The sequence below is a fragment of the Asterias amurensis genome, chromosome 9 (genome assembly GCF_032118995.1).
Source record: "Asterias amurensis chromosome 9, ASM3211899v1".
Classification (NCBI taxonomy): Eukaryota; Metazoa; Echinodermata; class Asteroidea; order Forcipulatida; family Asteriidae; genus Asterias; species Asterias amurensis.
This window is the reverse complement of record NC_092656.1, coordinates 8,080,956-8,108,663: the sequence shown is the minus strand read 5'-3', so window position 1 is coordinate 8,108,663 and position 27,708 is coordinate 8,080,956. Positions and strand designations below refer to the sequence as shown.

The 27,708-nt window shown below is 38.5% G+C and overlaps 1 protein-coding gene across 2 annotated transcripts in view; it reads left to right on the top strand.

Moving 5' to 3' along the window:
• Positions 1-27: 27 nt before the first annotated feature.
• The window catches only part of LOC139941469 (arrestin domain-containing protein 3-like), a 30,293-nt gene continuing 2,612 nt past the window's right edge, over positions 28-27,708 (top strand). The window contains exons 1-9 of one of the 2 annotated variants that reach the window (XR_011786603.1): positions 28-363; positions 6,261-6,369; positions 6,936-7,014; positions 8,814-8,961; positions 10,059-10,161; positions 11,060-11,316; positions 12,132-12,297; positions 13,937-14,091; positions 14,967-15,214. Coding sequence is in view for 1 of the 2 variants with exons in the window: in XM_071937989.1 (XP_071794090.1) it covers positions 214-363; positions 6,261-6,369; positions 6,936-7,014; positions 8,814-8,961; positions 10,059-10,161; positions 11,060-11,316; positions 12,132-12,297; positions 13,937-14,091; positions 14,967-15,029 (1,230 nt within the window). In the remaining variant the exon portion in view is untranslated. Of the gene's footprint in view, positions 364-6,260; positions 6,370-6,935; positions 7,015-8,813; positions 8,962-10,058; positions 10,162-11,059; positions 11,317-12,131; positions 12,298-13,936; positions 14,092-14,966; positions 20,147-27,708 lie in introns of those variants that run through there. The other variant, XM_071937989.1, reaches the window with a different exon arrangement.

The following is a 27,708-nucleotide window of genomic DNA, read 5'->3' as shown; positions in this document are numbered from 1 at the left end:
GGCCGGGTCAAAACAAAGGCTTCAAGGTCATGTCATAAATACTGAGTCGAGAGAAAGTGGAGAGTGCCGTTCTGTTTCGGGAAAAATATATTTTTGTGACAATGTTTCTGTGGACTTCTTGTATAAAATTTCGCCACAAAATACCCTAAGATTTATCCGAAGATGACATTCTAGCTTGATGCGTTCGATGTTTGTGATATATGAGAGACAAAGATGGTGAAATTGAAAGATTTTCACATTATTTTGGACAGTAACAAAACTGTGTATTCGGCAGGCGAGTATGTCGCTGGACATGTTGTGGTGGAGTTGCGAGGTGACATGAAGATGAGGGGCATTCGAATTTATATGCGTGGATTAGCAAAGGTATATTTATTTTGCCAGTAAATATGTAATGGTTAATTTTTACAAATACAGGCACCCAAATATATTTAGTTCCGAAAGCATTTGGGTTTGTCCACATAAATAAATGAATATGGTTACAAAAATTTGACATTTTACTTTGTTTGATGAGGAATCAGGAAATGGTTTAAAAAATAAGGATAACTTTCCGTATGGCGCCACCACTTTTTCACTCATTTTTACAAAAAGGGATATCTCATTGAGGTAAATTAGATACTATATTATTTCATATCGAATGAAAAAGTGGTGGCGCCATACGGAAACTTTTCCAAAAATAATAATAACTTAATAAGTGGACTGAAGAGTGAAGTATTTAATTTTGTAATGTATTTTTCTCTTATGTGTACATTAAAAAACAAGTCTGTTTCTGTTGATTTAACGCTTCAAATCTTCAACCAAGGTGTAGAATTGTATAAATTGTATTTTATAAACAGAGACAGACTTGGTTTGGTAACTAACTAATTGTTAAAAATTAACTGATTCACCCAATTCCAACTGTTGTTCCTTTTTGGCAATGCTTCAAATCAAATCCTCAATAACAGGGCAGGGTATGAAGGGAGGAGGGTTTACGTTATCGCAACTAGGTATGAAGTGGTCAAGCTACACAATGTAGGTACATTTCTCCCCCCCCCATACCCATAAATATTACTTATAATTAAATAAATGGTGTTTTCCCTTTGGGTAAGGCACTACCATAAAGTCTATTATTATAAGAAACTTTTGAAGGAGCGCAAACAAAAGGCCATGGCCTCCTCTTGAAACTCCCGGCCTTTGGTGACAAAATATATTATTCAATGGGGCAAATTTTAGCATTAGATTTGTGGTGTAACTGCCTGTCACTCACTTGGCAGAATTGTGTATGGGTGTTCACAGTCTCTTATTTTAAAAGTGTAACTATCGTAGCGTCATACGTTATCGACCCTCATATGTTTTCGGTCCCCAACTTTGATTCCCGTTTACCGCGAAGTTGTGCAAGCTGCACCGATGACAGAAGCTATGCAGTTTACTCACGGTCTGTATTTTCATCAGGCTTAATCATGCTGAGAATAAAGTTTCCTGTCGTTGGTTATGCTCAAACATTTATAAAATGATTGATTTTTGGTACTAATCACTAATGCATTATTATGCCAACATTCAAATGAGTCAAAGAAACATCATCCAACCTCGAAAGTTCAAAACAAAATTACTATCTGCTAGATTGAGTTTCATTCTGCTTTAGTCACTAGATGGATCACGTGAGGTGGTTACTGTTTGGGATTCTATGGTGTGCAAATGTGGGGAAAATATTAAAATATTTTAAGTGAAAATGACAACAATTTTTTGTTGTTGATTTACTGCATTACTGTAATAAATTCCGATAAGCGTAATAAATATTAAGTCTACATTAAAGAGAAAATATCACAGATTGGTTTCTTATCTCCTGAAACCAAACATTACTGGTCTGAAATGGGGGAAAAAGGATTGTTATGAAGTGTGAGTGCATCAAGAGGGTGAGGTGTTTTACTTTCATGCCTTATGATATCTCTGGATTCTAATATAGTAGCCATAATGACTTAGGACAAAAATGTAATTAAATTTGTTAAGTAGTGATTGAATAATATTTTTGATTTATTTTGCACGCCATACTAGCCTCTGAATATTCAATGAAAGGTGTGAAAATATATGACGTTGCTCCAACATCGTGCATGCATTAAGCACTTTTAATGGCGGACTGTCTCTCGCAATGTAAAACCAAAACTTTAAAAATTTCAACACACCATGAAGTGAAATGGTTATTGTTAAAAAATTGGATAGATGATTTGAAAAAAAAAAAAATTAGTTTTTGATTGTGAACAATTTTCCTGTTATCCTACTGAAAACACATGACACCAGGATATATAAGCGGCAAAAGCTTGCCCCAAATCATGTGACCTACATCTTCATCAGTGGGAGCCGTTTATCACAAAGTTGTATATTATCAACAGCTCTCCATTGCTCATTACCAAGTAAGTTTTGATGCTATAAATTATTCAGAGTAATTAAAATCTTACTGTCTAGATAGTCTGAGGAATTAACAGTTTAAGTAGTGGTACATGTATTAACTTGTGCTCTAAAGCCCGTCATTGTACCAGACAATACGCAAATGCTTTTTTAATCAATAATAATAATACCGAAGTCTATCAATACCTTACTTGGTTATAAAATACAATATTCAAATGTTGACTTTCAGTCTGAAAATATCTTCCAATTCTATCACTAAATAAAAGACTTTACCCATAAATTTAAATGGGTAAAGTTTATAAATGTTTAGTTGGCACTGAGATATTTTTTCTCTGCATCATAAAAACCATTGATTTTAAACATGTATTTTTTTCTTTCTTCATTTTAATTCTGCCTGAATTTGTCTAATTGTGGAACAGCTTACAAACACTGAAACAAGTAGTAGTTTAGATTTTTTTTACTTTGATCATCCAGGATTAGGTTGCTTTATACATAATTGTTTTTGTATTGCATTATACAAGCACTAGGCCTGGGGTCGATTTCACAAAGAGTTAGGACTAGTCCTAACTTAGGACTAGTCCTAAGAGATATCAAAAACGTACAGCTAGTCCTAAGTTAGGACTATTAACTCGTCCTAACTCGAGATAAGACTAGTCCTAACTCTTTGTGAAATCCACCCCTGGACGACTATTGAAATTACATTAACTACTCAACTAGTCACGCCTCGACTAATTTTGTAATTCCCAAGATGCATTTTGACATATTGTTTTCCGCAGGCACAATACAGTAAAATTCATGCTGAAAGGATGAAAGGATTGTGTCAATTTCATGTCTGATTGTGTTTTGTGAATAAATTGTGTTGTCCAGTGAATAGTTGGAATGTCACAATTGGGTCACCAAGCATTGTAGTCAGGACTTTTTTGTATGTGATAGTAGTCGTGGTGGCACGATTAACCGAGTAGTTGAAAACCGAGTGTCGCAAACACTAAGCAATCAATAGTTGCGACTTTGATACAAGTCACGCTAGTCACCCAGGCTTAGCACATTCTTGGAGTTTATTTCTGCCGAGTGTTTTCAATTAATTGCATTGTTCAATTGAACCATTGCATTGTATCAGAGGCTACAACCGTTTGTCACAACATTGTGGTTGGATTTTATTTTGTACCTCCTGCTTTAATAGAATGAGTGATTGATCATCTTGTGTCAGTGCTTTGTCCTTGTCGCACCTTGTTAACTCAAAATTGCACTACCTGTTCGAACCTGATAGTATTATCAGTAGGGTCTATGTTTTTTTAATTTTAAGTAGACCACTGGGTTAGAAAACTGCATTTTACTTGCCCACAGAAAGTCTTATAATTACATATGTTGAACATGTTTTGTCATACATTGTAAATGTTTCTTTATAAAATGATCACAACAAGTGCAGTTTATAGCCAATGTGCGTGTTCTTAACTTTAAAGGAACACGTTGCCTTGGATCGGACGAGTTGGTCTATAAAAAGCGTTTGAAACCGTTTGTTATGAAACGTATATGGTTAGAAAGATGTTTTAAAAGTAGAATATAATGATCCACACAAGTATCTCTCAAAATTGCACGGTTTTCTTTTTACGTCGCGAACTATCACGGTCCGCCATTTATGGGGGTCAAAATTTTGACCCCCATAAATGGCCGACCATGTTATTGGACAAGGTAAAAAGAAAACCACGCAATTTCGAGGCATATTTGTGTTGATCATTGTATTCTACTTTTACATCATCTTTCTAACCATATGCATTTTATAATAAACGGTCAAAAACGATTTTCAAAGACCAACTCGACCGATCCAAGGCAACGTGTCCCTTTAACATTCACACTGTACACTCAAAAATATTACTCGTCTAAAAAGTAAGCTGAAAAGGAAGAAATACTGCGCATTATAGTACATGTAGTTTTTAGTAGCCTAAGTTGAGAAGTGGTACGCCCTTTTTTTTTTTTTTTAAGTAACCACTCTCAATTGTTAGTTGTTACTAGACTGCTACGTGTGTAGATGACAATTTCTTTCACGTACACGTACATGTAGCTAGTGTTAAGGGTGAGCCCTGCCTCGAAGGGTCTACAAGTGTACTTGTATTCGGAGTTTCCGAATCTTTGTATAAAATACAACCCTGTACATGTACGTGTACGTGTGTAGTCCCACAAATTCCAAAATAACAGAGTGAGAAAAAGTTGTTGTCATCAGACTTGCTGCACTGGTACTTTGTGTCGCTTGCAGTCAAGCGTTGCATCATTGTATGGTAGCCAAATGTAGGTCTCGGTAAGTTTGTATTGTTACATGTACCCACCCATTTTTTGCATAAATTTTACCTTTGAAAGACATTGTAAAAATCAAGTGATAGGGCTTACATGCTATAGAGTGTAGACAATCATTATTTAGTTTTATTTTCAAACTTGTTTTGACATAGTGTGACCTGGCACGCACAAATAACACACTTTTTTAAACCTGGCTATAGGCCTATCTCATACAATGAAGAACAAAGTAATGCCTTATTTAAAGCAAATTTCAGTGTGACTTCCAGCATTAAGGCCTACATGTAACTATTTGAAGCAGGAAATAGGAGCACATAAAACTGTTTACGTCTTCCAGTTTTCTGTGCAATTGATATTTGGAGAAAAAAAACCGGAAAAAAAACCAGTAAAATGAAATGAAACAGGAAAGTAGCTGAAAATTTAAAAAGCTTCTGGATGTATAACTTATAGACACAAAATGTGGGCAGAGTGTGAAAACTGCTTGTTGTTGTTCTACATTTTAAATAGTGGTATACATTTTGTCAAAGAAGAAAACTTTTTAGCCAGATTATCGCTCTAATTTATTGGCGTGCTCTGATTGTGTGCCAAATTCTATGTTTGTTTCATCCCCCAAGTACTTTTCCTATGGTCGACTGGCCACTATGATTGCCACTGCAGAGGAAGAAGAACCACAAAACTCTGCAGTATTATTGTTGTCTTTGTATTCTTCAAGAAAGACTTCTGTATGGCTAGGGTCAAAATGTCAGGCCACTAACTTTTAATTTCGCATTTTATGCAGGTCCTTGTGGAAGCGACACAAAGTACGGAAGGCAGCAATCCTGATGACAACAACTTTTTCTCATTGTTGTTTTGGAATTTGTGGGCCTAAGAGTTGTTTTATAAAAAAAATGTGGAAACCCTATTTGGAAACCCTATTTATACACATTTTTATGTGAATTTATGCAATCAGCTCATAGTGTTGGCCAGAGGGGTACAATGTGTATATGTATGAGTGTCTTTTAGATTCCCTGTTTTAAAAATGTGGTCACCCTGTTTCATTTGTCAGTTACGTAAATAGGTGTTGTAAGTGATATTTTTGACACGCATTTTTTAAATTTCCAGCAAATGTGGACGCCCTTCACCAAATCCTTGCTAACTTGGGAAGTGTCATGGCTGAGCGGTTAAGAGCACCGAATTCAAACTCTGGTGTTTCTGATCAGCAGAGTGTGGGTTCGAATCCCCAGCTGTGACACTTGTGTCCTTAAGCAAGACACTTAAGCATTGCTTCGTCCTTCGGAGTGGACGTAAAGCCGTTGCCCCATGTGTTGCGTAACGCATGTAAAAGAACCCAGTGCACTTATCGAAAAGAGAAGGGGTCCGCCCCGGTGTTCCTGGCTGTGGCTGCTGTATGCGACGTAGCACCTTGTAAGCCCTTACAAGGTGCTAAATAATTGGGTCTCAGAATTCATCACTTCAATAACCTATCTTTCTGAAAGTTTGTATATACTCAGCGCCTTGAGTACCTTGTTTGGTAGATACGTGCGCTATATAAGACTTCGATATTATTATTATTATTCTACTTTTAATTTCACATTATTGTTTTTTTCTGAGTGCAGGTTCATTGGAGTGAATCGCGGGGCGGTGGGCACCAGACTGGTTCCTACACCAAGTACTATGATGCAGAAGAAGAATATTTCTACATGAAGCAAGTGCTCTTTGGAAAAGGTAAGTCACTGTCTTAGTCTGGTGCCTCTGTAATGCCGGCCTTGTAAGCAGGCTCATTGTTATTATTTAAATCAGATCTCAGTAACACTGTGGCGTGTTGTGGCCGAGCGGTCTAAAGCTCCCTGCAGCCTGGCCAATGTCACAAAATTCTAGGATTAATCCTATCTCGTGTTAGTACGAGTAACTCGTCATAACTTAGGATAGGGTCAATAAATTTGTACGTCTATGGATACAGAACTTAACTCTAAGATTTATCCTAAGTTAGGAGCAGTGAAATCAACGGCTGGTGGATGGGTTTGAATTCTGGCCATGTCACTTGTGTTGGGAAGGTAATGCATATAAAAGTACATTCTGCTCTACCAGCCAGACTCCTACTCCTTCATGTACATGTTCATGTAGTCACTGGTAGTAGTGGTAGATCATGTACATCCTTATGGACCGTTAAAGATTATATGCAAGAGTTGTCATGAGGGAGGGGCTTACCTTTTTGAAAGAGCTCCACTGGCTGTTCAGGTTGACATGAGAGTGACTAGTTTTTTTAAATTATATTTTTTTGTGTACTCTAGATGAAAACGAGGGAGGAAGTAACCCTGTACTAAGAGCAGGTCACCATGAGCTACGATTCAGTTTTCAAATTCCTTATGGGTAAGTTACTGTTTCAACCTTTCTGTTGTTGATTATAAACTAACTGATCTGGTTGGCTCAGACAGCCGAATGTTGTTAGCAAAACATTTAATAGCGTTTTAAAGCAGATAAACAAAATACTATTCAAACTCTATGGGCTGTAACTACGAAAGGCGTTTATCTTTATACTAGTGTAGTTATAGACGTGGGTAAATCCAAGTTACACGCGTCTTCCTAAACACCTGAATTAAACAAGTCTTACGAAATATCTTAAATTGTTGCTTAGTTATTCTTGTGTAACTAGCTAATTACACGAGGATAGGACAGTCTAAACTTATTGACCGAGGTCCCTATTGTTAAATACATTGTAATGTAGATAGAGGATTGCGCAACAACATGAACATATGATAGGCATCAGTATAGAGAAATATTCAGCAGGTCGTTACTTCGATACGCTGATTAAAAGCAACGCAGTGACAATTTCACTGCTGACGGCAGATGGCTCTCGTTGAGACCATGAACTTCATTGAAGGACTTCATTTACATTATTGGTGAGAAACGATGTGACACAAGCCAACCAGAAAAAGAGGTGACGCCTGGAAAGCTATCACTTCAGACCGTAAAAACCAATCTGCAAAGGACTACAAATAGTCAGTGTGAACAATTAATTAGATTTTTGTTCGAAATTGTGAATTGGTGGGTCAAGGAACTAACTGAAAATCAAAAATCATTTGTTACCAAAAGGAAAAAAAAAAAAAAAAAATCGACATAAAAAAAAAAAAAAAATACCCAGCTGGCCAAGATCGTCAATTTGATTCCTGATTAAACTACAAAGTTGTTTGTTTGTTTGTTTGTTTGTTTGTTTGTTTGTTTGTTTGTTTAAACCATCAGGAAAATCCATTCACAATGTGCTCTTCTTCATACTCTTCTAATGGATTCACCTTGTCCCTAAAAACTTATGGTGGACGCTGGTGTTGGCGACCATGACTATTTTCTTGTTCGTCATACTTCTCTTGTGCAATTAAGAAGATTTGGAGCCCATCCATCCTGTTCACTTTTCTACCTTTCTGTGTACATATCTGGCTTCTAAATGGCTCAGAATACTCACTAAACAACCCCCGTACCATGTTTAAGAATTGCTATTGTCAGATTGTTTGTTATAAACACATGTTTAACTCTAATGGTCATTTAAACGCGGCTAACTAAAAGCAAGCTTTGTAGTACCTGTTTGAAGTTAGACACGAGGTTTATACAGTGACTACTAATTTATACGCATCTAATGGGTTAAACGGCTTTCGTAGTTACGGCCCTATTTTTGTAACATTGGTACAAACTATGGCTTTCTGTTTTTGTTTGGCATTTATGGCTTTGCAGACATTTGTAGTTTTCCAACCTTGCTTGGCAAAAACTTGTAATCTGACGTTGCAATAGATACACACCTTCCAGCTATGAATCTCTGATAAAGTTATATTCACTTATTGCTCATACAGTCGTAAACAAAGGTGGACGTCTGGACGAGTTCATTGGTGTTACTCTGAGCAACAATTTTGATATTGTAGCCATTACTGAAAGCTGGAAAAAAAAAACAGACATCATTACAAATTTTCTTATTTCGATTCTGGTCGTGTAAAACATTCTGGTTGGAAAATATTTTGAGCTTCATGTACAAGCCCAGCTGTCTTTTGGATAACCCCTCCCCCCCCCCCCCCAATTAAAAAAAAAAAAGAAAAGAAAAAAAGTATAGGAGCCTTGTGTTCTTCTCTTGCTATGGCAAATCCACAACATCATATGTGTGTTTGATTTTGTTTTTTCCCTCACAGGAGAGTAGCTACGTCATTCGAGGGCAAATACGGGCGCATTCGGTACTGGTTGAAAGCCGAGATCGACAAACCCTGGGGTTTCAATAGCAAGACAAAACGAGCTTTCACTGTTATCGACCATATAGACATCAATACACCTGCCCTCTTGGTAAGTGTGTTTCTCAGTGTCTGGTGTTTTCTGATCAGCAGAGTGTGGGTTCCAGTCCAAGTCTTGACACTTGTGTCCTAAAGCAAGACTCTTAATCTGTATTGATTCGTCCTTTGGAAGGGCAAGGGACATAAAGCCATATATCATGTATATAGTTCTTGTGTGATGCATAATGCATGTAGAAAGAACCCAGTACACTTGTAATTAAAAGAAGGGGTTTGCCCCTGTGTTTTCTGGAATGGTTGGCCACAGATTGCACCACAGCAACTTGCGAACCAGTTACATTTGACTAACTTTTGGGATGGGAACGCCGCAAACCTTATTGCTAGAAGAATTCTTCAGTCATGTGATTGCTCAGAGTTGTTCCTGGTGTAAGAATTTTCTTGAAGAAATAAACACTCCACATTGTGTCCAAACTTGTAGGTTTATCTTTCTTGAGATGCACTGAGTCTGTAAACCTCCTAAATATTACATTGAAAGGTTTGCGGTAACACCATGTAATGATAATCTCTAAATGAGTTAGGCTGGTTCTGAAAAGAACCGTTGGTTTCAGTTCTCTACATGGTGTTACTGCAAGTTTTACTGTATCGTATTTCTCCGTGCAAAGTCATCATCCTGGTCTTGGACGGATTAGTTGAACCAGCTTTGATGAAGCGGTGCCAGGTTGCTTTGTCCCTCATGAGTTGTTGAGCCTCGTTTAGATTGAGATTTGTGTCTCTGGTGATGGTGTCAGTGTAGCTCATTTTCCTCCTGCCGCGGTATGGATGTCCGCCAGGAGGATTCCAGAAGACCAGGTGCGATATTGGTTGATGAGCTGTACGCGAACAGTGACCAGCAAACTGAAGGTGTCTCTGCTTTGAAAGTTTCAAATCCTACTCCTGAATATTTTGACATCTAATGTACATGTAGGAGGGTCTGGGTGTAAAAGGGGGAGCCCAGGCCAACTTAAAAAAAATCATTCCCTCTAGTTCAATGTTCTCTTATGTCAGTAACTTATAACTTTGGCACAGGCCAGTTTGCACGAGACCCAGCACTCAGCACCCCCCCCCCCTTTACAGTAAGTGGTTTTTTTTTTATTTCTCTTTTACTACTTACAGGCGCCTCAGACGGGATTTCAAGAGAAGACAGTTTGTTGTGGGTTGTGTGTTGCTGGCAATATAAGCATGTCCATCCGAACAGACAGGAAGGGATACTGTCCAGGTACAGGAAGTTATCAATTTGCGTTCTTTGCTCGTTAATTACAAACCTACAAGCATAATGAAAGAAACGGATCCTTTCAGGGCCAAACATTAACAAACAGCGAGCCTGATACTTCACAGAGGCAAGAGAGGCAATCACCTCCATAGCCCTGGTTATTGCCTTGGTGCCCCTTTGAATGTTCCAGTACAAAAAAATTCCTTCATAGAGTTGCCCTTTTGTAAGGCAGAACTGTTGGGAGGGTAGTGCATTCTGCTCTACCAGCGGCCAGGCTCTTAGCAGATGATACCCATGCCTAACATCCTTACAGACTGTGATGGGAATATCCCTGTGTCATCCACAGGAGTAGGTGGCAATGTGCCCCCGTGTGGCAGTTGATTTGGGTCCACAGCACAATCAGTTAAGTGTAGCCCTCACCTTGAAATGGCTGTCCAGGCCTAAGGTGAATTCTCCTTAAGAAAATGAACTTTCTTGCCCTAACAACAACAAAGTATCAGGCCTGGAACTTGAACCTTGAGATTTTTACTGGCTACCAAATTCTACCCAAACTTTGCAGCAAAGTATGCTTGTAACTTCCCAGAATTGTTATAATTCGTATGAAAAGCTCAGGCATGAACTTAACTTCAAAGAGACAATGAAGGATATGGCCTCTGTTGCCCAGGTGTTGCTTTGAAGAATGATAATGGCCTTGTCCTCTCAAAGGGCTGTACTAAGACTGTACTAAGTTTGTCCTTTTCAATGCATCTTATGAAGTAGTTCTTGCCATGAAAGCTCATGCAGTTTTTATAATATTAGTACGTCTTGAAATGCTACCGTAAAGTTTTTTTTATCTCAAAACAAGAAGTTCCATGTCTGACTAATAAGAGTTTCTCTGTCACTTTTCCTTCTTTTCTTCTGCTAGGTGAATCCATAGCCATTTCTGCCGAGCTTCAGAACGGTTCTTCACGTCGTATTAAGCCGAGGGCAACACTCTATCAACGGACCACCTTCTTCGCCGATGGAAAATCCCGATCAGTGCGCAATCCGGTCGCCTTTCTACAGGGCACTACCATCAGGGGGAGGAGGACCGAGAACTGGAATAACAAGCTGTTGAAGATACCGCCCATCACCCCCACTCTGACCAACTGTGGCATTATCAAATTAGAGTACTTTCTCACTGTAAGTTGGACAATGTTTTGATAAACTTATTGTTTTCTTTCTTTCTTCTTCCTCCACTGTGGTTTTGAATGATAGATAAACTATGCCAGCCTGCAATCTTGTTTTGTGTCGAGAGTACATGCACACTATATGTATGTATAGATCAATACATGTACATGTATATCGATAACCCTCCTACTGTCCCACAATTCAATATTACTGTATCTGTGCTTTATTTGAACTTAAATCTGTTTATGTGTGGACATTTCGATGGGGACTGCCGCTGTCAAACTTCAAAGGGTCATGGTGACCTGTAAGTGAGCAATCTCCAAATGTGGCGTGTAGCAGCTAAGCGGACTACATGTATATTTCACTCCTGGACCCAAGCTCTGGTGTTGTCAGCAGCAGTGTTTGGGTTTAAAACCCTGTCATGACACTTGTGTCCTTGAGCAAGGCACTTAGCATAGAAAGCTTTTTTGAAAGTTGGGAAGTTAGTGCATTCTCCAGTCAGGTTCTTAGTAGATGATACCCATGCCGACATTCTTACTGACTGTAAATGAAGGAGGTACCACTGTTCAGCCCACTGAGTAGAGATGGCAATGTGCCACCAGTGACAGTTGATGGGTCGATCGATAACCCAAATCAGTTGGGTCATGTAGTAGGTGTAGCCCTCACCTTGAACAGGATGTCCGACCTTGTGTTGTGATGTAAAGTGATCCCTCATTCTTCTTTTAAGAGAGTATGGAAATAAATGTATTCTTGAATTGAATTGAATTGAATTGAATTGAAAATTGAATTGAAAAAAACTATGTTTTCCTTGTATTTTCTTGCCTTAGATATGCCTTGACATCACCGGTGCCATGAATCTGAATTTACTACTACCCGTCATGATCGGCACGGTGCCCCTTAGAGCGCCCCCGTACACTCCGTTTGACCCTCTCGCTGTTGGCAGTCTGGACCTCGGTTTTGCTGAAATGTTTCCCAGCCCACCTATCGCTGACAGTGAGTAGAGGACATTAACTTATAGGGAAGGTTCATAATCATTGCGCCAGACGAAAAACTATTTTAGCATAAATGTACATGTTCAACAGATTTATGCGACTCTTCTGAAAACATTGCTTTTTGATTTTCGTTTTTGTTTTCTTCTCAAAAACATGGTGAAGCTGAAACTTCTACAGGTAAATTAAATTACAAACATTTTCATTCACAGTGAGTGAGATTCATGTCATGGCCAAAAAACTTGATCTACAAAAGTTACCAAAACCCTTAATCTAGACCTCTTCTCATAACGATATGTGAACTGGCCTCCTTTAGCATGCATTAATACACAACACATGGGGCCTATGGCTTAACTTCCCATCCAAAGGATGAAGCAATTACAGTTGTGTCTTGTTTTTAAGGATGTGTAACTGCCGCAACAGGAACCAAAATCTGACAGCACTGGGGGATTGAGTTCCCTTATATGTTGGTAGGCCTTCCCTGGGCTCGAATTGGGCGTAAATTCCACAAGACTGCAGGGCTTGTAGCTCAGAATGTTTACCGAACCAGGGGTGATTCATCTTATCTCGAGTAGGACAAGTTACTCGTCCTAACTTAGGACTAGCCTTACGTTTTTTTATATCTTCTAGGACTATTCCTAAGTTAGGGATAGTCCTAACTCTTTGTGAAATCGACCCTGAATTTATTTGACAAGACCAGAATATTCATAAGAAAGAGGCTGTCTACAGAGGTTACATGTACTTTTTCATTTTATTTGAAAACGCATGAAGAGAAGATTCTCTCACTTGTGTTATTTTACTGAACGGAATTGTATTTACCAGACTCAAAGCCAACATTTGAAAATCATTTCCTTCTGTTTAAGATATTACACAGTGGAGGTATTATTCATCTGAAAAACACAAGACTTCCGGACTTTTCAGGTCATAACTTTACTGGCCCGAGGTCTCCTGGGGCGTGTGGTTCAGTGACAACTCAGGGCCCTGCAGCCACTTGAATGTCAGTCATATGTTGATCAGTTGGGCCAGGGCCCAATTTCATAAAGCTGTTATACACTAAATACAACTTGACACATTTTTTTGCTAAGCAAAAAATTTCGGGCACCTGTCACAACAATGGAAACTTAATGTAATTTTGGCTGGTAACCTATTTCTGTAAAGCAATATTTTTCTTTGCTTCACAAGTTTGTTATGCTTACAGGCTTTATGAAATTGGGCCCAGGTCAGAAGCCTTTAAACTGTACCTGCTGATTGGCCAGGAATCATGGCCTGGGTATGATACAACCTTTGGTCAACGTTTGTAGCAGGAATTGTCCCTGTACAAAGAGCTGCCCTGGAATATCACGGAGGCAATGGAGGCCATGGCCTCTGTTGCTCTGGTCTTGGCCTTGGTGCCCTTTACAAAATGAAAATGGCCCTGCCCTCTCAAAGATGAAATCCCTGGCCTGAAAAAGTTCATTTTGTTTGAATCTTACTTGAATTTATTCATATTTTCTTGCCCCAGTTGCCCCTAACAGCTATGCACATTGTTTTGTGTGACTCATAGTTTAATTTATTGATATTTTCTTGCCCCAGTGGCCCCTCCCAGCTATGTACAGTGTTTTGTTTGACTCATGGTTAAATTTATTCATGTATTCTTGTCCCAGTTGCCCCTCCCAGCTATGCAGAGTGTTTGTTTGGTGCTGTCGATATCCGAGACGATGAGACGGAGGACATTATGGGAGACAACCTCATGTTCACGCCGATGTACACCTACGTCCCTAATTATGAATTCAGACAACCGCCTCCTCCCTACTCCCCGGTAAGTAGTTTCCCAAACCACTGTATGTCATCATTAACAGTGTTAAGCCCGGTTCATACTTCCTGCAAATGCGAAGCCAACTTTGACGTCACAGCTCTCGCTGCGAATGTTTTGTAGGAGTCGAGCACAAACCAACTGATGCAAATTATTCTATGTAAAATTTGTGGCGGCACATTTCCTCAGCATTCTTGGGAGGAATGAACCGGGCAGTTGTGGGGGTGAGTGATCACCCTTCACCCTACTCCAAAGCAGAGTTTCCCAGGCACTGGACATTTGTTAATTGTCAAAGACCAGTCTTCTCACTTGGTGTATCTCAGCATACATGTATGCATAAGATAACAAATCTGTAAATATTTTAGCTCAATTGGTCGTCGAAGTTGGAAGATAATAAAAGAAAAAACACCCTTGTCACGTGAAGTTGTGTGCTTTCAGATGCTTGATTTCGAGACCTCGAAATCAGGTCTCGAAATCAATGTCGTGGAAAATTACTTTTTTTTCTCAAAAATACATTTCTTCAGAGGGAGCCATTTCTCACAATGTTTTATACAATCATCATGGGGAGAGGTTGATAGTATAAAACATCGTTTGAAATGGCTCCCTCTGATGTAACGTATTTTTCGAGAAAGAAATAATTTTCCACGAATTTGACTTTGAGACCTCAGAATTAGATTTTGAGGTCCCGAATACAAGCATGAAAAAGCACACTTTCAGGTTACAAGGGTGTTTTTTCATGCATATGTTGAGATACACCAAGAGATAAGACTGGTCTTTGACAAAATTACCAATAGTGTCCAGTGTAAGCATTAGGCCAGGGAGCCACTGTTAAGGGAGACTGCTGTAATAACATGTTTGTTTTCCTCACTTTTTTTATCCAGACCGACCCGAATGCTTCAATTTCCCATAGTTCATCAGACCATTACAGCGCCGGAGTGTCTTGACATGACTAGCCTTAGACGACGCCAGAATCATTTCACAAACACAAAAAGAGTTTATGCTTCATCGGTTTGTCGGCAACGTCTGTAAGGTAGGCAGTCATATGGATTGTGCAATAACAACAACAACAACAACAACAAGATCCAAAGCATCACTTGTAAGCGACCAATCTTCAATAGAGATATTTAAGGTAACATCTAATGCAATACCATAGGTTTTTTACTCATTAAGAGACATACCAAGACCACATTTAATTTGTTAACGATGAAGCTGCTTTGTCAGAACTGCTACCTTATAGACTGCTTGCATAGCGCGAAACGCTATATGAACGCACACGTTGTTACGCACAAAGACCAGCTATCGTCCAATCATTTGCCTCCTTTGACCCCAGTAGGGGCGCTTTTTGAGCGTGTGACGTCACTTGCAGGGGGTTTATTTTGTTCTTAAAATGTATATTTATTGACCAAATTCGCCTGATATTATCGCCGTGATAAGTTGGTTGCGCCATTTTGGATGTCAGATTCTGTGAATGTGTTTTATGCAGTGCCTAGTTTTGGCGCCTCGTGTACCGTATCTGTACTCCCAAAATGGCTTTCCATAAGCAGACAGTACCCATGTGTGTGGCCGGTGGAAGGGGAGGGCTTCACCTCTTGGAAGAAAGTTGTTTGCGACAGTTTACTTTTTTTTGCAACTACTGGAAAATTTCATTATCTTGTTGTAGAAAGCTATCACACCATGTGAGTTTATAGTACTGGTTTCATTATCCTCTGACTTTTAAATGTAAAACGCTGTTTATTTTGTGAGAAAATTGCTTTTTGGTCATTACAAAAACTAAAAATAATACTGTGCAGTTCTTGTATAGCACTTCACACCCGGGGTTGTTTCAAAGCTCTTGTTTTTTCCTGCAAGGTATGCAGAGCTGTATGTTCGAAATATAAGACCCATTTATTGACATGGTAAAATGTAATAGGTTTGAATGTGACACAATCTGTGGACAACCATACCAGTAAACACATGGTCAAACTCCTTCTTTTATGATAAGTGTACTTGGTTCTTTTATGTGCATTGTGCAACACACGGGACCTACTGCTTTACTCCCATCAACAAATCAATAGTGATTAAGAGTCTTGCTTAAGGACACAAGTGTCAAAACTGGGACTCAAACCAACACTCTGCTGATAAGGAACACCAGAGCTTGAGTCCGGTGTGCTTGACTGCTCGGCGACACACCACCATCATCTTCATTGATCAACTACTACTTGGGCTTGCATCGTGAGCGATGACGAATAGACCATGTGACCCTTTCCATCAACCAAACTTTATAAAGCAACAAAAATCAACTGTGTGGAAATCAAGACCAGCCATGACCCCTCTCCCACCTCGCCCAACTTCCGTCCAGTTTGCCTTAAGTGCAGAACGGATGTTTTAAACCGCCTGTTCTGCCAAGTACAGCAAGATTGGATCGTCGTTTGATAAGGAGGGTAAGAAAGTCAGTCAACAGTCTCTGCATCAGCGTAGGCCCTTTTTGAAACCACGGCATCGGCTCCAGATTCAGCTCAGGCTAGCTTGGCCCTGCGGTTGTTTTGACAATAGTGTATGTTTTGCGTTCATGCTCACAGGGCTTTAGATGAGAGAACGGAGCCTGAAACTGAATCCAAAGGCGAAGCCATGGATTCGAAAAAAGGGCTATACTTTTAGCGTGGTAAATCTGTAGGGAGAGAGAGTAATGTCCTCTTGATATTTTTGTAACAATGCCTGAACTACACATTGTATGTTGCATACTTGTTAAAAAGGTTTGGCGTGTTACAGTCACACAAACAAAAAGTACTTGTTATTTTTGAGAGAGTTGGCTTCAAAAAAACAAAAAAACATATCAGTTTTGCTTTCACTATTAAAGCATTTTGGTGGACTTACTTGTTTTGTGGTTTTATTCAGTGTTTATGGTGATCGGTATTTAACTTGATACATTTTTGGTGGTCGAATACTTCTGTGTTTAAAAGAGCTCATTTTCAGTGAGTGTTTATTCTAAAAGACTTACTCATTCTGTATTTTAATCAAGAATTTACTCATCAGCCTGTACAAATTTTCTGAAAGTGTGTCAGGAGTTATTTAATCAATTGTGTTCTGGACCATTCGACCAAATGTTTTGTTGTCAAGATGAATAATATACATTGTACATGCAAGTTAATACTGTTAGTAAGTGGTTCTTAATACATGTAAGATAGTGCTTCATCACACCCTAGGACGTCTCAAAACACTAATTTTGTTCTGCAAGGTTTCCAGAACTACATGTTTTGTTTTGACCCATATTGGAGTGATTGAAGTTCTATCTGTAAAAGTTTCAGTTCATGATTTGGTATGAGTTGTTCTTGGCATGAAGAATTGTCTTGTTGTGGATTTAACCTTAACAGAAAATGTTAAACTCCTCAAAAAGTTTGAATAATTCTGAAGTTGTTGGTGAACAGGGCTTAAAATCACAAAGCTGTAAAAAAAATATACCTTTGGTTTCGAGCCATTTGGTTGTTTTTATCCTATACAAATGTAGATATACTATACAAAAACATTAACCTGGGAAAGTTTCATGTTGAAGGGTGAATTTGAGATATCACCGAAAATCCAGAGCCTATGTGGCCTGGGTTTATTTCCAGGCCTCGTTGAGTGTACAAAGCATCGAGACAGCTTACACGAAAACTGACAGCCTTTTTCCTTTTTGATTAAATTGTAAGATGTGCTGCAGCAGTAAATATATTTGCCTTACCGCCCAACAGAGTATAAACTATTGGAGAAACGAGAAAAAAAAAACAGCACAACAATTTTCTGAGTTGTGGTTTTTTTATAAACTCATAGTTGGTTGGCTTAGAAATTTATTATTCTAATACTTATTATTGTGTAAGTGATCAACAAGTGCCCTGTGTGTGAGTTTGTACCAAGTAGTAGATTTGTATTAACTTAACAAGTGTAGCAACTACAGGTGCTTTTAGGGGTAAAACATTCCAAGTATGTGAATGTAATAATATGTCACAAGCCGTTTTGAGGTATGGCGGACACAATAGACCTTTATCACAGCGCAGCCATCTTGAACTTCTCCCATTGATAACAATGTTACCAAACAGAGGCTGGAAGAACAAAATAGTTTGGTTCCTAATTGCAAATTGATAATTAACATTCATTATTGTTAATCGATACGAGGAACATGACCAAGATGGAGGCAGCATGATAAAGGTCTATACAACGACTCTATTAGGTTTGGGTAAATCTGACATTATCCACACAAACCAAACAGTGCAACCCCATAGTGACCACCATTTTCAAAAAGGCAAATAAGAATGGGAATGTACATGTAGATGTACATACATGTACTGTATCATCATTATCAAGTTGAGCGAGCCTGCCCAGTGACTTTTGTGCGATAACGATGTCAGTCCACAGACTTTGTTACTTTTGTTTTACACGTTACTAGGCATTCTTTGCTTAAATGTATTTGCAATATCTACCCATGGTACTTCAGCAAGATTTGAGGTAATTTGTTTTCTTCTTTGGAAAGTGCAAATTAATTTATGTCTATTGGAGATAATGTACCCCTACATTGAGATATGTGCCCAAGTTGAGAGTGAAAACATCAAATGGGATTGCTCCATGATTGGGTGTATAGAAGTACTTTGGTTGTTCATTGTTCATGCATGACATGCAGAAAAGTGATTGATGAAGCCCACCTTAGACTCACTACCGTGGTTCTTGCTAGGGATGTGTGATAAGTTTTTTTTCTAGGCTGAGGTTGAGATGCTGTTTCAGATTTTTGCGTAATCTGTAAGTGTTCTTAACTTTTCTTCTTCAGAAAAGACTTTTTTTTGGCAGGCAGTCCAGTTGGGTCAATGTGCAGTCAGTATGCTAGTATTCTTTTAATGGAATGGTGATTCTTGTATCAAATTTATAATATAGTGTCTTTATGGGACCATGCTTTGGTGAACACCTGTGAATACATGTAGTTTGCATTTTGTTATTTATTTTGTACTTATGACATGACTAGATTTATTGCTATTTATTTTGTACTTATGACATGACTAGATTTTGAGGGCATTTTGTCATGTTGAGGAGGTGGGTTTGGGTTTGAGCATGGGGACTCCATCCTCCGTGGGAATCACTTTTTGGACAGGGTGCTTAACGAGGTCGCTGTGTCACCCATTCAGTTGATTCTTGTGCCTCAGTGAGCCAGTGGCTTGGAGAGTAGCATAGGCTCAGGTAGCACTGGGGGAAAATAATCCAGTTTCTATGGGAGAACCACAAGATGCCACAGAAGAACAATACTCACTTACACATTATGTGGTCATCGTGGTCAAGTGGTGAGGCTGCAAGACTTGCAATCACAAAGTTGCTGGATCAAATCCTACCAAGCTAACCACTGATTTCACAATGATTGTCGCCTAGTTACTGAATAATAATTAATTTCTTGATTTGTACTTATTCACAGGCCTGTATGCTTTGTTATGAAAGGGGCAATGGCAACTAGGCATTTTCTCCTTGGTAAAGGGCACACTGTGACGAAATTGTAAATTTCTTTTGGAGCATTTCAAGGGTATCTAAGCAATGACCAGGGGGCATTGGAGGAAATCGTCCTTCATTTCCGCCGTGAAGTATCAGACTTGCATACTAAACCAATGTTTTGTATGAGAGAGATTGGCTGCTGCCAGCTTGGTGTTCATACCCCCCTGTGGGAGTTTGCCGAATTCTCTTGATTGGAAGGATCATCTAAACAACGCTGATCACCCAAACATCCATCCAAAATCATTTTCCAATAATCCATTTGCATGTTCAATTTGAATACTGTCTGGTACAATGACGTGCTTGATCACAAGTGACCACTTTAGTTTGAATTCCTCAGACTATCTAGATACTTGCGACGTGACATGATTAGGGGTAAGCCTTTGTGTAGTTACATAAGATACATACACAATGGACCCTTCCCATGAAGTATGCTAATCACGTTCACGCATGCGTACAGACCCTGTTGGTTGGCAAACGCCATAGAGTTGTACACTAAGCAGACGCGTAATCTCGTCTGCGTCACGCACCCATTAGCCGTGTACAAAACAGCGCAATGTTCCCTCAATTTGCCAACCAAAACGATAGTGCGCACGTGCTATGTGCAATTTACATATTTCATGGGAAGGGTATATTCTGAACGGATCATGTATGACACAATGGTACCAGGGTTTGCTCAACTGGAGGTTGCTATGCAAAGGCTTGCTCGAACCATTTGACATAGCAACTGTCTCTATAGTCTGAGGAATTCAAATGTAAGCGCTACATTGTGACTAAGCAAGTCATTGTACCAGACATTTAAAATCTAACTCCCCATGGCTTATGATGTCATGCATATTTTTTTGTGTGACTTTTTGCCTCGTGCTAACTTTTGCTAAGCTGCTAATTTGCAAGCAACATTTTCTGTGCAAAAACGTCTTGCGAAATTTTGCTCTGGTCTTTAAATTTAATTAAACTAGACAGAATATCCGGGAAAATGTGCGGTATGACATAACATAATGTGTACAGCATTGTGTACTAATTAAACAATTAATTAGCAGTTTGCCTTCCATTTGCGTGGTGTATTTAGTCATTGGTTTGCCTCGGACCCGAGTTTAGCACACACAACACTGGAATGTGGTAAACGGTGTATAGAGTTATAAATAAGCATTTAATTAAGATTAGTGTAATGCTTTATGTCAACTTAATTTCCATTGTCATTTGACTGTTGCTGTAAAGTACGATTAAGATGTGTAATGTAATTTAAGGAAGATGAAGTGATGAAGTTATGAAGGATTGGTATGCGACACAAACTTGAGTGTACATTTGTACATGTACCTTGACTTTATCAAATCTAAACACCTAAAAAATGTATAGTAATCTGAAACAAAGAATGCTAGTCCTGATGTCATTTTTCTGCTGACTGTAATGTTTGCGCTTACGGGTCTATAATCTGGGTACATTTGTAGGACACAAAACACTATGTACGCAGCCACTGTTTGAATATAAGGATGGTAGAAAACTTCCCTTAACGTATTAATTCCTGAGGTGCTGTAGTTTTTGAGAAACGAGTTAAACAAGTCACAATTTCAGCATGTAAAGCATATTTTCATGACATTGTTTTACTCATTTCTCAAAAACTACAGCACCTCAGCTAGTAATATTTTAAGGTTAGCTTTTTACTATCGTTGTCTTCAAACGGTGTAAGTTTTTAATGTAAACCTGTGGACAATGTGTTTTGTGTTACAAAAAGTACCCAAATCCTTTTATATGGCACAGTAAGCGCAGAATTCTGCGGTAAGCACAGCCATGAGCATATCTGGTTTCCAAACCTAAGATTGAAGTGAATATGTTGTTTTTTTGCCGAAAGCTTGATTAATTATCTAGTTAATGAACCATCAATCTACACCTACACGTACCATCACTTTCATATGAAGCTAAAATTTTAAAAGACAAAATAATCCTGACTTCATCATTATACCTTGTCACACTATGGTGTTATATAACCACTTTATATATAAAGAAAATTGGAATCATAAAGTTTTGATAAACATAGTACATTTTATAACTATCCAAAATGAGAACTTTAAAGTAAAAACCCCTTACCTCTGGACAAAAATTGATTTTTTTTTCTGTGTCTGTATATCTATTGACAAAACTTTTCTTGCCATTGGGTCCAATGTCAAGAAAGCTTTTAAGCAGAAATGTTAGAAACAATGTGAACTACAATATATTACAATATTTTGGGTGGTTACAATGTTTTTGCTTAAGCAAGTTGTAATCTGTGCTTAGCATTTTTGTTGTTGCTTACCATGTAACCAGCTTTATGATATTGGACCCTATTCTATCCCGTCCAGTCCTAGGACGTTTCTCGTATATTTATGCTTACTCTGACCTAACAAAGCTGCCAACTCTCTCTGATTCTAGATAAAGTTTACTTAAAAGTTAAAAAATATGTCCATGTTTTTAAAGGATTTGGGTACCTTTTCAAAATGTCCATAGATGTACATTAAACTTACAGGGTTTGAAGATAATGATAGTGGAAAGCTTCCTTTCAAATATTACGTACTGAGGTGCTGTAGTTTTTGAGAATTGAGTAAAACAATGTCATGAAACTACGTTTGTAAATGATTAAAATAATTTTCGTCTCATGAGACGAAAATTATTTTCATGACGTTTTTTTACTCACTTCCCAAAAACTACAGCACCTCAGCACGTAATATTTTCAGGGAAGCTTTCTACTATCATTATCTTCAAACTGTATAAGTTTAGTGTAAATCTTTGGACATTGTGTTTTTTGTCCTACAAAAGTTACATAGACCCTTTAAAGACACTGGACACTATTGGTAATTTTCAGAGACTAGTCTTCACAGTTGGTATATCTCAACATGAGCATAACATAACAAACCTGTGAAAATTTGAGCTCAATTGGTCGTCGAAGTTGCGAGATAATAATGAATGGAAAAACATGAAGTCGTGTGCTTTCAGATGCTTGATTTCAAGACCTCAAATTCTAAATCTGAAGGTCTCGAAATCAAATTCGTGGAAAATTACTCCTTTCCCGGAAACTACATTACTTCAGAAGGAGCCATTTATCACAATGTTTTATAGTATCAACAGCTCCCCATTATTACCAAGAAAGGTTTTATGTTTATGATTATTTTGAGTAACTACCAATAGTGTCCACTGCCTTTAAGAGCAATTTTGAAAAGCTCTCTCTTTACAGAAGCTTTTTCCCTATTATTATCTTTAAATGTAATTATAAAAATATAAATGATTTTATCATTTGGTTTTACCCTTACACAGATGTGTGTGGGCACTATACGAATACTAACTGTATATTCATAAACAAAAATCACATGCGTAAAACTTTGGTGGGATTTGAACCCACGCCCTGCTAAAACATTGGATTCGAACTGCATCTAGCTACTGGGCAATCTCGGTGTCTAGATTGTAAGATCTGCTCTAGAATGGATAAGGTCATGGGTTCGAATCCCGCCAGAGTAATATATACCAGTGAACTTGTTTTTTTTCTCTCTCACAGAACATGGTAATGTAGTGTGTGCGAGTATACAGTGTTTATTTGTGCACGGTACCAACAAATACTCTTTGATGCATACACAATCTCACTGATTGCAAGATGCAATTGTTGACAGATTTGGGGTTAGTAAAGTCACCCTGGTGACCTTTCCGGAACTTTCCCAGGGTTTGCTATTTTTCGAGTGTGAAAAGGTCAGCCAAATCAACCCGGGAATCTTCCTGAAATTTGTCCATAGTGTGAATGGAACCCTGTAACTAAATTACATGCGCACCCAGTTCATCCTGGTGACTAGAATAAACTTCTGTAAACAATATTTGGCACTGATTACAATATAATATTGAAAGAAAAACAAAATAAATTTGAGCCAAACAGAATAAATCACTCCTTTATTTTTCTAATATTTCGTGTTTGAGAGGTGTTTTTGATTAGGTCAATGTGCACTGAACTCATATAGAGTCGCGCAGCGTTTTGATGAGGATTTGTAACTGTATATAGTCAATAACTCTGTTGAATTATAGTAGTTTAGAAAACTTGTACATTTAGTTATACTTGTATGTTTCGTGCAATTATTATTATTATTGGTACACGGTAATGGTATCGTAAAAACTGAATGAAGTGTTTGTTTCTGGGTATGAACAATTGTATTTATTGTTGTTTATTATTGTCGTATTTATATTTATTACTGTATAGTTGTTATTAATATCAACACGTTGCACAGACAACTAGTTATTGTTATTGTTTTTCAAACTGTACATCATCACAACATGTATACATACAATGTTTTTTTTAATAAATAAGATGCAAATAATTGCAACCTATGAAGCACTGGGAAATATTTATTTTGTGTTAAGGTGTTAAGACATTTCAATTGTTGATCAACAAACCGCGCTGGTTGGCATGGACCGCCGAATGTTGCAAAACATTAAAACGTGAATTTTTGTTTGCAGATTTTCCATTCAATAAAATAGCTCCCATGATAAGTTGCTTTGTTTCCAACAAATTCAACACTATTTGTGTATGTGTGACATTGTTACAAACTATGGCCATCTGTTTTTGTTTTGCATTTATGGCTTTCCATACTTTTCCAAGCTCGGTTTGCAAGAACTCTGGCAGAATCTTGCTTAGTTGCGATATAATCTTGCTTTAATAGCATGACAGTTATATAGGATTTGAGGCATTTCATGGTGAGGTATCAATATATATTTGGTTTGCGGTACTTGCTCTTTATTCTACTACAGCGGAGTAGATTTATCGGATGTTCGGGGGACTTCTCAGTTCTGAAAAGAACTGTCCTGCTTTTAAACTACTACCTTGTGGGCGGAAGGTATAGAAAATTGGCTACTACTTGGCTTATATAGGATCGTAGTTAACTGCATGACAGTTATTTTCAGAACTGAAACTAAGTATGTAGGGACCGGAACAATCCACTGTAGTTAAACAATATTAAACTACAAGTTCTCAAACAATTAAAACAAATTCTCAAACGAACAATTTACTCAGGAGGCGAACGAAATTACTCGGTGTTGCCGCAAATCAAATATCTATGGATTTTCTAAAGATTGTTCACTTTGGGGCTTATTGACTAGAGTGGGACTTGAATCTGCGACTACTGGTAACGTGCCGACGCTTTACCAACCGAGCTACATAGGCATATAGCCCCGATGTTGGCGGTCTTTCTATGTGGTTTATTAATATCTAAAGTATACAGTTTCTAAAAAATGATTTGTTTGTGTGTGATATAACATTTCTTTTGTAACTTGGTAAGCCCACGATTTGCAATTCCACGCTCGAGATGTTTCTGTCAACTGCACTTACACGCACCGCGCGATGTGGATACAAAAAGTGGGCTCGCTTAAAGTGAGCTCACTTCGCTCCACTAACGGAGCGGGGTGCCCCTGAGCTGTACGATGCTGGACTAAGTGTTAAAAAACCTGGAATAACCCCTTTAATTGCCCCCTCAATTCAATCAATCAATCAATAAAACATTTATTTCCACATTCACATCACATGGAGGCATCATCCTAAAAGCCAAGGCTTGTGTCGGATGAGCCCGTTACAAGATTACAGAACAAAACAGGAATACAGCACTAAATAGACGAATAAATAAATACATACCACTACGGTAGATAACTACACAAAGGTTCAACCATGGTTAAACAATGAAAATATAACTATGAAGCAGAACATGTATGTGAAGTAAACAAAGGGACAGCAATTAAACAAAAAATACAAATTAGAAAACATAGACGAGTAAGTAGGTAGGAAGTACGTAACGGCTAAGCCAACTACCAGTATGAAAAAGCAAATCGATCAATTATGTTGGGAATTTAGTAAAAACGTTTTTAGTCGGTATTTAAACGAGCTAATTGAGGGGCAATTAGTAATTGGTGGTAGAAGATTATTCCAGTTTTTTGGTCCAGTGAAAGAAATTGTGTGTTGGGAAAGAGTTGATCTAAATAGGGGAACATGAAATTTAGCTGATGACCTAGTATTGTAATCATGTACGGTGCTGTTAAAAACAAAAAGATTGAGTAATGATTTAGGAAGTTGGTTGTTTACAAACTTATACATAAAAACATCTTGCTGAAATACATTTATATTCATAAGAGACAATAGCTTATGTTTCTTAAACAAGGGAGTGGTGTGCTCGAGAAAGGGGGCCTTGCATACAATGCGAATAGCCTTTTTTGAAGTTTATTTACAAAATTATTTATGAAAAATAATGCTTGAGTATAGCTCACCGCGCGTTGTGATTTTCCAATTTTTCGTCAATAGAGATGAATAAGCTACTCCCTTGGTTAGTTTCTTTTTGCCCAACATTTTTAAGAATGCTTGATTGTTGCGATAAGCCTACTTGGCCCAAATTAAATAGAATTTGCTGGTCTTGCCCCTTGTGTATCCATTCATGGCCTGACATTGATATAAAATAGGCCATATACTGAGGTGTTTTTGGTTCTTTTTTTTTGCCCAATGTAGATAAAAATGCTATTGCTAGCCTACGTGACGTTTTCAATTTTGCCTAAATTTTGTACAAATTCTTTACTAAGCCCTATCTCTTATGTTCTTTTAAATTGTTGACATAAAAGTGACATTGCTGGTCCCCCGACCCCCCCCCCCCCCATTATTTTTTATATATTATTTTTAAAGGGGGGTGTAACATTTTTGTTCTTTCAGAGATACCCATTTGGATTTTTTCGATTGTTGGCCCCACCTAACATAATATTGGGTCATATTTGCTCCTGAAAAGAAGATAGGCTAGGCATAAATTCCTGTCATACGTGGTATTAAAACAGGAACTTCTTGGTGTGTGGGGAATTGCAACTTTCTCTACTGGCCTGGATTGGCAATCTTGACACTAGAGGGCGCACGCTATCTCTTGACAACGGTAATTAGATAAAAGGGAGATATATAACAGAACAGACATATGAAGCTAAGGCCGTGTCCGAAACGGCGACTTCGGCTACAGCTATGGCTAGATCGGCTAGATTCTTCAACACTGGTAGACGCGCTGATCTAGACGTAGCTGTAGCCGAAGTCGTCGTTTCGGACACGGCCTAATTTGCATATCTCCATTGAGAAGGGCAAAGCACATTATTTTTGAAGGGAAATACTTTTCTTGCGATAGAGGAGGGGACGATCCCAAATGATACAAATATGGATAAACGGTTAAATTATAGCATTGTGATAAAACATGTCGTTGCTTTGAAGACTTTTGGAAACATGTGTGGGATGTACGATGAAGAATTAGCTGTAAGGAAATACCAACCCTTCGTGAACACCCCCATTAAAGAATGGAGACAAGTTCCCCTTATTTTCTAGATAACTATCTATAAATCTTTGGGCAAAAAGAATTTCCCTTGTTTGACAACCAGCGCACCAGGCCCTGTTTTGCTTCTGCTTGAGCAAAATAAAGCAGAATGGGGATGTACCAGTCAGGTCGTACTTGTGAGATGGTATTTTGGCTGGTAACGCAACAAATATAGGTGCTTTTGATTAGCTCGATCCCTGACGGGATCCCAACAAATATTGGTGCGTTCGATTAGCTCGATCCCTGACGGGATCGCAACAAATATAGGTGCGTTCGATTAGCTCGATCCCTGCCGTAATGTGGTGCGCATTCGGGTGAAGAGCCCCTAAGAAGAGCTCCCGAACGATCCCTCGCCATCGATCTCGTGGTGACGTCATGCACCTCGGGCCAGTCCCAAGTGATCCAAGTGATCTCGAAGAAGGGCACTCGGAGCCGACCCGGGCCCAACTTGCTGCTAAGCACAGAAGTTTGCTTAGCATGAAAAATTTGCACTGATACAAATAGGATTTCCCAACTAAACTTTTATTTCATTGTCAAGATAGGCAAACAACAGTAAAAAAAGCAAATGCAACAAATGGAAATTTGGTTGGTAATCCTGTTTTAATCAAGGAAGAAATTTCATGCTAAGCAAATGTTCATGCTTAGCAGCTCTATGCAATTGGGAATTAGGTGAGCCCCTGGAATGACGTCAAGGCTTATTCGATCGTACCTGGGGCAGACCGGGGTCGACCCGGGGAAGCTAATCGTACGCATTCATTGCTTATAAAAATTGGAGAAACTAGTAAGCTGCAAACTGCTTACCAGCCGAAAGGACCTG